The sequence below is a fragment of the Aplysia californica genome, unplaced genomic scaffold (assembly GCF_000002075.1).
Source record: "Aplysia californica isolate F4 #8 unplaced genomic scaffold, AplCal3.0 scaffold00247, whole genome shotgun sequence".
Taxonomy (NCBI): Eukaryota; Metazoa; Mollusca; class Gastropoda; order Aplysiida; family Aplysiidae; genus Aplysia; species Aplysia californica.
In genome coordinates, this window is record NW_004797517.1 from 188,740 (window position 1) to 199,469 (window position 10,730).

Consider the following 10,730-nt stretch of genomic DNA (forward strand, 5'->3'; position numbering starts at 1 on the left):
TTGGTTTACCACTGTTTTCAGCTTAACTGTGTTGGGTTTAAGTAGATTCCACTGTAATTAGGTAGGCCTACCACAAAGGAAAAAAATTAATTGTCGGAAAGTAGATTTTCTTTATAAATTGCACCAAAAAGAGCCGCAGAAATAATGAAATTCACCATTTAAATCATTAAAATTGGACTATAAATAAAAAAGTTATCAAGGTTCAAATTACTTTAACTCACTTCAGACGGGTCACACAACAGTTGCGTGACCCCCGCCGCGACGCTCGCGACGGATCTCACAAGCCCTGCGTGACCAACTTTGGAATTTTTTTTTCGCTCTACAAATCACGCGCGGATCGCGAGACCCGCCTCGTACCCTTGTTTGGCCAAGCCTGAGCTACTTAAACTTCGTTTCGTATCTCTAGGGCCGGTAGTTTTTAAGTTATTGAAAGTGAAGGACAGTGACCCCAACTGGGGTTGGACAGACCGGAACTCGCGCTTTGTTTTTTTCTATACAGCTGATAGTAATCCGACAGTCGCGTCGTAGTAACGGTCGAAGAAGTCGCATGAACAAGAATCACATAATTTCGCCGTTTTCTATACTTCTGTGCGTTTTACTAGTTCTAGTGTCTCAGAATATGATGTATCTAATTGTTAGGATCCTGGATATGTACCCGAACACGGCCCGAGTCGTAGTTCTAGGGATAGATCTAGCACTAGTACCGGTGTTGTTTTTCGCGCAACGAAAGCACAACATCGTGCCGTACATCTGTCACATGTAATTCAGTATATGGGTCTGAATCAATGCACAGACCAGCTTTTATATTTTCACCAAACACTCGCACATGTATACAAATCAAACCAGAACACTTTGAACTTTTATTTTTGTTGTTGCAGTGAATTTCATTCTACTTGTCACGTCTCTGGAAATTTTTCGGAAAATAAAATTCATGCCAATTTTTTAAAAATCATACAAATTAAAGTATTAGACTTACACAACTTTAGTTTTTTGTATTAGTTTAAGCTTGAATGTTACTTTACTGTGTCAAAAAATGATTACAATAGGGTCATTCTGAGAGTTGTGGTGATTTATTGAAATACCCCCAAAAACGCCAGTCTTCAACGCTTGTGACTGGTGAAAGGGCCCAGTCGCAAGTGAGTTAAAACGTAGAGAATTCACACTGCACGCAAAACAAGCAAAAAGCAAGACTGCGTGAACAGTCACATAATCATGAAATGACAATGCACATACCCATTTATTATGTCTTCTTGAAGTCAAGGACAATATTGAGGCATACAAAGACTATAGAAATCCTCGGGCTTATAATTCTGATTCTGTAAACCCATGAAATTGTATGAAAATGGCTTTTCAGTTAACAACTTTTGCTTGCTTGTGAAGTCAAAACTTCGTGATGTTGTTGATAACAATGCAGGGTATAAGCTTAATTTTTTTTTGCCGGCATAGGACTAAGAATGTTTGAAGTATGCCATTGTGAAACACACAAAAGCACATGTTTGGTGAACTTTCATATAGTGATAATTATTACAGACATGAGACTAATGTTTGATATCTTAATGTAATTTAGCACGCTGGACGCAAAAACGTTGTTGGATTTAACGTACGAATACTCTAAAGCTTAGAAAAGAAAAAAGTTCATCTTTGCTTTTATAATTTTTGTCACACTGATTTAGATCAACACTTCCTTAGATCATCTTGATAAAAATAAGTAGGCTATATATGCAACATTATTATTATTGAATGATAATCACAAATTCAGAAACGGATTGTTACTTTGTGTCAGATTATCTCGTTCAGTGCCAGATCTTCGGCAGACATCGGCAATCATTGTTCTCCTCTCACTCCTTTGCTCGAATGCTCATAAAAAAGCTACGTTTCCCTGATCTTTCCCCGCTACCCATTTGTTTAGGTTCCCTAAGTTGGTTGCTCTGGGCCTACCCTGCCTCGTTTGCCTTCAATTTTGCTAGTGAGAGCTAGATATTCAAGATATATTCAGGTGTCCCAAAAACTGCATTTGTCGGGGTTTTTTATTGTTTTTAACTGTGAGCGTCCTACGTGGGCTTCATCAAGCACTACCTCATTTAATTTCTTTTCCTTCCCGAAATATTGTCAGTAGTCTCCTAAGAAACCACATTAATTTTATATGTTTGTTGGTTGTTGACAGAGCTTATTTTTCGTTTACTATCAAAAGAAAGATATGATAAATCTACTTTCCCGGTCAATTAATACGATTGTTTCCGTTTCTCTTGGCCAAGTGGTTTATATGAATAACCCCCGCACCCCTTCACTCCCAGCAATCACAAATCATTTCGACAGTCGCTGAGCGTGACGATCAATCCATGGACTCTGTTGTCATTTTCCCAAAGGGTTATTTATTCATTGCCACCAGTGTAGCAAAAGAAATGCATATTTTAAAATAGGAAAGACCACAGAACACAAATAATAATGGTTTCATTTGTTTTGTCAACATTGTTTGGGAAAAAATTGGCTTGAACTTGACACAAAATGGACACCTCATCCCGCCCCTGTGCACTTTTCCAGCTAGGGTGCAAAACACACAGAAAAGGAGGGGGGGGTGGGGGGGGGCTTCACAACGGAATGTTTCTATTTACCCATGAATTTGTAGGGAAAAGATTGGCCTTTTAGTTGAGTCTATGCGAAAATTGCTTCCTTTTTAAAAAAAATTGCAATTTCTGATGATTCCATTTTTTACTTCTTTTTCTTTCAGTTTCTTTTGTGGCCTTATCATTTTTTAAATAAAGAGGGTGACCTCCCCTCTTTAATTGTAAAAAAAATTCAGTCATTTCCATTTCTCCTGGTCGACGGGGTTTCGTTTGAATAACCCTATCCTCTGAAAATCTTTGTTAGCAAGCGCGCCAAGAGAACGTGTATTTGAAGGAAGGGGAGAGAAAGTACCAAGACGAGGTACAGACCAGAAGGTGACAAAATTTATTGAATTGAAAGGATAAAGTGATTTGATACTTTATGAAAGTGAATACCCTCATTGTATTTTAGCACTGTGTGAGTAGTATAAGTACTATTTTCTTGGAAAAAATAATGTTTACCTTTTGATTTTTGACAGAAAAAAATGAGGCTTTTTAGCTGGAGCTTCTCTAGTACTGAATGACCTAAACTAACTCTTATCTCTTCAGAATCCAGTTGGTGCTGGTCGTTATGACATCCAGAAGCTAGAGGAGGCACAGGACATCAATGGTCACACCAGTGTCTTCAGATCAAAAACTGGGAAACCTAATCTACAGATGGCCAAATTCCTTCAGTGAGTCTCAGTTCATTCATCTTGCTTCTATATAACACATTATTCTTGTAAATTAACATGACATATATGAAACCTATGCTATTGTTTACAAATATTTATTTCTCTTCAAATATAAAAAAATATCAATACTCACCAATGAAATTCTTGTGATCCGTTGTTAAAACAATATAAATATATTCAAGAAAGTGGCAGAATGTTTATTTAAGCTAGGCTAACATGTGCTCATGGGCAGCGCACTGGCATGATGCTCACCTGACGAATATCATCTCACTTTTGCTGGGTTAGTGAAAGTTTCCAAGCGTCTGTGCTTTCATTGATGCAAATTGGTCCTAATACTGATTACATATGTGTCACGATGCAGTGGAGTGAGGCACTCGTCAATTTTTGGGCATGTGGAGTTATTGGTATCATCTGAAAGCTGATTTATTTGTCTTGCTTCCAATGAAATAAATATCCATTTATCTTAAATAGAACTCAAGATATTTGCGATTGAAGTAAGTGAGGTCACCTGGTTTCCGTGGTGAAATTAGCCAAAGTTTGGAACTCTAATAGCTAAAGATTCTTTGAAAACTGAAAAATGACACATTTTGTGCCTTTAATCAATGTTTTTCAGTAAAATTCACCTGGAAATGTGTTTTTTATGGACATAAAAGAGATTAAGATAAAAAATAAAATTCAATAAAAAATTCCAAGCTGGCTTAAAGATGCCTGTTACTGTTTCTCCGATTTCGTTATTTTGACGAGCGCCTGATTCGACCACGCTGCTTCGTATATTAAAAAATATAGAAAAATGGATTATGATTTCAGATATTTATTTTTTTTATTAGAATATTTCAATAGAATCCGTTTAAAAAAGCCTTTCAAAGTTTTTGATTACGATTTTTATGCACTTTGTGTTAAAATTAGCCCACTAAAAATATATTGAAAGCAACATAAATTTAAGCACTTTTTAACGGACTTAATTACATTATATTTATAATCCATTACGACCGGAGCACCGATGTTTCGAAAACACATGCGTCGTAGAGATTCCACGATATTTTACGGCGGAAAAACGCTGAAAAGCCAATTCGGTGCCCAACGTGAACCCCAGTAACTCATACTTACTTATTTTATATTTGTTCGCTCAACGAATGTTTTCACATGAAAGATTAAGGACATAAATTTGTAAACATTTGAATTTTTTTTTACTTTACTGGAATGGGAAGCGAGATGCAAAGAAGATAATTTTTCTCTTTTTTGCCGCGATCTTCCACAAAGCGACATTTTCACCCAGTATTATGTACCTACTATAACAGAGATATCACGTCAGTCCCAGTGGTCCATGTTTTACATGGAGCCCACTGTATAGGATAGTGTAGGAGTAAGATATCGAGAAAGTCCTATGGAATATTTTGATATGATATGAGGTGAGGTTCAACCATAACGCTAGATTCTATGCTTAATTATAATGGGTTCAACCCTAGACCGAGAATATGAATTAATTATTCTTTGTCCTATTATACCCTGTCATCAAATTCAGGTTATTAGTTCCACCATACCCAGTGCACACTGCTGATCAAATTCTGTTGAAATTATTCACATTGAGTCGGGCCTAGCAAGATCTTCCTCCATGCCGAGGCAAAAGCTGCTATTGTGACACAGTTCCGGCTAATTCCAAAGTGACCTTCAAAAACGGTTCGACTCCACTTGAAGTGCAGGACAAGGGGAATAGGAGACAGATACAAACATCAATTTTACATCAGCCACTTTCCTTTTTTTTTTAGAAAACCCCACTATTACATATGTACAATAAATCTTAATAAATAAAAGTCAAATGTAAAGTCAATAGAATTCCTCTAAAATTTGGTTCTGAAATGGTGGAACGGCATATTTATTGTGGTTTTTTAATGGAAACATGTTGTGGTTTAAAAAATTACTTTATATGTCTGTAGCTCGAAACGATATATATATGGGCCGACTTTTTCTCCCTTTCTCCAGGTGCACACATAACTTACTCAACAATGCCCTGGAGGTGATCATAGTGATCTCAACAAAAACATTTCTGGTTATTAAATTTAAGATTTTTTAATAAGATTTTGGATTTTGTTGAAATGGATTAGATAAAACTGTTATGTATTCACGATTGTCTCAAATTTCCACCATTTCATCTTTTAACTGCAGTATCTAAAATGTAATAAAGATATTATAATACAATGAAAGAGCACATTATGCTCATCAAAGGATCTCAAAATTCCTGGAGAACACTCAAAAAATAAAGTAATGAAAATGAAGCAGTATGAAGGCTTTACTTCAAAGCACATACCTAACTAATGAACGTTTACTTTCATATTAACTTCATTTCATGAGCAACTCTACTTTCTTTTCCAGGGAGAGAATCCGAGCAAAGGATGTAAGTCCCCAAGACAGAGTCTTCATCCAGCAGCCAGGGCGCCTGACACGATCTATAACAGTCATGTAATGAAGAATCTACTGTCCCGTACCAAAACTAGTCCTTCTCGGCAGGAACAACTGACATCGCCTGCAGCTGACCTTTTCTCTCCTCTCCATCAATTGTGTTACGACACTGTTATCAGGTGCTCACCAATTTGTCGACGTATATGGAGTTGTTGGAACCATCTTGAAGCCTGTTTATTTGTCTTGCTATTTGATGAAAAAAATTACCACTATACCTTGAATAGAAGTAGAAGTCGTGATATTTGTGATTGAAAGAGGTTTGGGTCACCTAGTGTCAGAGGTAAATTAGCAAGAAAATGACTAAAGTTTGGTCACTCCCAAAACATGAGTGTCCTTGAAAACTTGCACATTTTTGGGGGCCATTTATCAAAGTTTTGCAGTAAGCAGTAAACTCCACTCAGAAATTTGTTTTTAATGGATGTAAAAGGTAGCCCCCCCTCAAAAAAAAATTTAAAAATTTAATCGAATTATTTGCCAACCGGGTGGCAAAATGTCAGTTTCTTTGATTTCATTATATTTTGACGAGCACCTGATTTCTCCACAATGCCACACTATTTCTTTTAAAAACATTTGTAATTCCTACCAAAAAGAAATAAGATTGACAAAAACAACAACAGTATGAATTAGTATGATTTTTGAGTTGACGCTAGCTCTTTAATTCTTTCATACCGGTATTTTTTTGTTCTATATACTGGTATATGTTTAAAGTTTGCCAAGGGGGCTCTCGTGGCCTTAGAGGATAAGGTTTTCACCTCTCTTTCAAAGGTCCTGGGTTCGAATCTGGGTAGTGACCGAAAAATTTTGTTCTCTAAAATTGTCTCCTTTCACCTCCTTTCCTGCTCTCTAGCAATAGTCTGTCATCTGCTTTCATCTCCACTTTCTGCCCCCTACCCCCTCACCTCCTTTGCCCCCTCCTCTGGCGCCTGACTCTTTATACAGCCACTGCTACTCTTTGGCTCCTTCTTACTGCTGTCTTTCAGCCACACCCCTGATCTTCTGGTAGGAAAGATCTACACCAACCCTTCTCGGACAAGGGCGAAAAATCTCAGAGGACTCGTGTGTAAGTTATGCATGTTAAAGATCCCTTAGTGGTCTAAAAATAAGAGTAAGCCTAGGCTTCGGCCATCACCCGAGTAAAATTCAAAATTTCCTACCAACTGAAAAGTTTAGTGTGTCCCGCTCGCTTATATAACCTTCTGCAGTTGCGAGCACCGTAAAACACTTACCTAAAAAAATATTTTAAGTTTGCCAATGTCCATGTCTTTTCAAAGAAATAGTCCAAAATCAGTCACACTGCAATGTTATCTCTCCCTCTGTGTCTTGAGTCTTTCATTTTAGATTTTTCTTTCATTGTTTCAACACCGGTACCTCCTTTATTTAATGTGACGAAATCTCGAGAGGTTTAACTTCTTTTTCAAAACCTCAGGGCTCCTTGTATAACTAATAGTATAAGTTGTTTTTCTTTCTGTTAATACTCTAAGTTCAGTATTGTGACAGTATTAATATTATTGCCTTTTTTGGTTGCTTTTTGTGTGATGTTTCATTCTTTCAAAATCTCACCTTTTATATATATATATGTGGGTGTGTGTATGCCTGGAGAAAAGTCCCAGTTGTCGGCAAAGTTGTTCATGAGCAGTTAGTTGAAAAGCTCCAAAAATCTCACCTGGTCAAAAATTTTGTTCCATCTGAAAACACACATTTAACCATTTCTTAATTGCAAATTGAAAGGATTTTATAATATTTATAATATTTTATGATTTGATAATTTTAAAAATTATTTATGCAACATGTATTTCACCAAAGGTTAAAAATATACTAGAAAACTGGATAAATTAAGCATACTAAAGTTGAAGCCGTTTTTCTCCAAACGTTGTATTTACACTACCCAGTGTTACAATTGGTGGCATCTTTAAAACTACTCAAGATATTTGAAAAGTTTGAAAATCTGCATGTTATTTTTAGCATTGAATTTGCTACCAAAGAGTATACCCTTATATATTTCGAAATCCAAAATTTCCTACAACTGGGACTTTTTTCCAAGCACGCACACATTATATTTGCACTGACATTTTTATGACTTATCATGTACAAACATTTGAGGTGTTAAAATTCCTACTCTAATGCTGATTATTAGACAATTATTTGTTTCCTTATAGTGTACATTCCCTTTTTTTAAAGGTACATATAAAAACAGCCAAACCTCATTATCTATACTGCTTCCCCCCACCCCTGTTATCCCATTTTTTGCTGACATTCCATTTGTTTTCTTATTTTTACATTAAAATAGAAACACCACTTCAAAATTAGCAACAATGTGTTTTATTTTTTTGACACTCGAAATTGTAAATCAAACTGCGTCCTTTAAAAAATGACGCTAGGAGGAAAGGACATTCAGAACGTATTGAATACCTGTCAATTGTAAGCTTTGCTCAGCGAGGAAGTAAAACAGACTATTAAACAATTTAATGAAATGAAACATTTCTTGAAGATATTTTTCTTGATAAATCAGTTATGTTTAAATCATTATTGTGAACTTGTGTTGAAATTTAATGTATGCAAGGAAAAATACAGCATAAAACTATAACTCTAGGTATACTGCTCTGAATTTTCATAGGGTGACCTTATTTAGGCCACATATGGTCTATACTCGAAGAAGGGACCATCTTGGCGACGGGAGGCACCATAAATCCTACCAAAGCCCTCGCTGCCTTGTGGGTTGTCAGTGGATGACAAAGGCTAGCAGAGAAAACTGTACACAAACCGGCAGTAGGCAATGGAAAACTACTGTTGTAATATCTCAAGAATAGTCATGGAAAAGTATATTCATTCATCAGATAACAGTGTAAAGGGGTTCATGATCCAGCTCTGAACTCCCTGCTCGGTAGGGACCGCCACGGGCAGCAGGTGGCGCACGATCGTCATACAGCTACTAGCTGCAAAAATAAGCAACTTAACATAGCCACATGGAATGTGAGAACAATGTACCAGAAAGGCAAATTAGATCATATAGAGCAGGAAATGGACAGGATGAAGCTAAATATGTTAGGTCTATCAGAAGTTAAATGGGAGGAGGCAGGCTTGATTAAAAGAGGATCCAAAACAACTGTATACTCAGGAGCAGCATTACCTATTACGTTAGATCTAGGCTCTTTGAATTCTAGCCTACTACTACTGATTCTAGAGGGAATGTAGATTTAACTATCATCTGCACTATTCAAAAACCAAATATCTATGGCAAAATAAAAACAAAACTGTGAATTCTTTTGTCAGTCAGTACATCCCGCTAGTGTTAATAGCTGAATAATGCAATGGCAAATTGACACGTAAAAATCGCAGTGTGCAGGGGGAGAGTGGGGGCGCTCGGTCGCTGACCGGTCAATTTGGCTTTTGTATGCATTTTTACAAAAAGCCCTGTTAGCGTTGTGAAAACTTCAACCTATACAGCTTAGGCGCCAAAAGATGCTGGAATGAATAATACTTCTTGAAGTTTCATAATTTATATGTAATCCTCCTGGTCAAAACCAGTCATATAAAGGAAATTTCAAAATGTTGTTAACATAATTTCCCAAAACTAGCACCATTTCACTACAACTGGGAAAAAAAAAGAAATCAATAAGACAATATTTGACGAAAATATGGAACTTTTAAGTATACAAGGTGCAGAAACAATAATTATAGGAGAAAACGGGCTCCAAAATTGATCAACATGTTTCCATAGCAACGGGGGTCTTAGAATAGAGATAGAGATTTGAAATATGTCAGTTATCGTGGCTAGGCCACTACAACTTAACATTCAGAAAAAAAAGCTTATGGACAAAACAAAATTTAACTAGAATGGTCTTCACGTCAAATGCAACAACGGGTTAACATTGTAGGCCCTACTAGATCTAGCTACCAGAAACTAAATTTTCAAAGTAGCTATATATGTCAAATTTATCTGTTTCATATGAAAGGCCCGTGTCTCTTGTGCATTTTGTTATGATTGAGAAGTTATATATACACTTCAGACAAAACTGTGCTATTTGAGAAAGGTGCACCATTTCGAAAGCAGAACGAACTCAGTTTCGTGAAAAGGGTAGTTTGAGCATATGTGGCCTAAATAAGGTTCCATGGGGGGATAAACCTTATTCTGGCCATATGTGGCCTAAATAGGGGGGGGGGGATGTTAACCTTAATCTGACCATATGTGGTAGATGTACATTGTATGCATCAAATTAAAGATAAAGAAAAGTTCTTTTGCATGAAATTAGAATTAATCAGAACAAATGTTAAAGAAGTGTATCTCCAGGGTCTTCAAAATACCCATACATGATACAAAAAACCTGGCGAATATGACAATCAATTTGCACCAAAAAAAATCGCCTATCATTGATAGTTACACATTATAATTACATGTATATGCGTCAAATTAAAGAGAAAGCAAATGTCTATTAGGCCTACATAATATTAAGAAGAGCAGACTAAACATCAATGCATTCGCCTTTCTAGTCTTCAAAATAACCATCGTATTTCAAACAAAAGTTGGACCTATATTCCTCCATCTTAAATCATTTTTACAAATATATGCACAATTTTGAGGTGCAAGATAGCCTTCATATGGTCGCTTTTAAGCACAAGGGGGCTGTCCCGAAAAATGAAGTTCTGAAAAAAATTGAAGGTAAAGATTTTGTCCCTTATTCAGTTTCTTTTAGGAGAGTTTTCTCTATAATAACCAAACAAATACACAAATGAAACCAAACTTCTCCTAGGTAGGGCATTGTCCACTTTTGGAGTAGGTCAAGATTTCTGGAAACCCCCTGAAATCCGTGTTAGCCCGCTTGTCCTTAAAAGTGACCATATAGATCTATAGAGGTAAACTTACGACATGCATGGGAGGGTTTTAGCCACACACAAAAAAAGAAAAAACGTTCTGAAGGAAGGAACATCAAACATAAAAACAAAAAATTCCAAAATCGCAAGTGCAAAATAACTTGATGGACTTGAGGGAAACTGCTGC

The 10,730-nt window shown here is 36.4% G+C and overlaps 1 protein-coding gene across 5 annotated transcripts in view; it reads left to right on the plus strand.

The window, feature by feature from the left end:
- LOC101845854 (lymphocyte expansion molecule) overlaps positions 1-6,327 on the plus strand; it is a 34,766-nt gene extending 28,439 nt beyond the window's left edge. For all 5 annotated transcript variants that reach the window (XM_005100424.3, XM_005100426.3, XM_013083650.2 and 2 more), the window contains 2 exons: positions 3,153-3,277; positions 5,648-6,327. In XM_005100424.3, coding sequence (XP_005100481.1) covers positions 3,153-3,277; positions 5,648-5,738 — 216 coding nt within the window. In that variant the 3' untranslated portion in view covers positions 5,739-6,327. The remainder of the gene's footprint in view (positions 1-3,152; positions 3,278-5,647) is intronic.
- Positions 6,328-10,730: the final 4,403 nt, after the last annotated feature.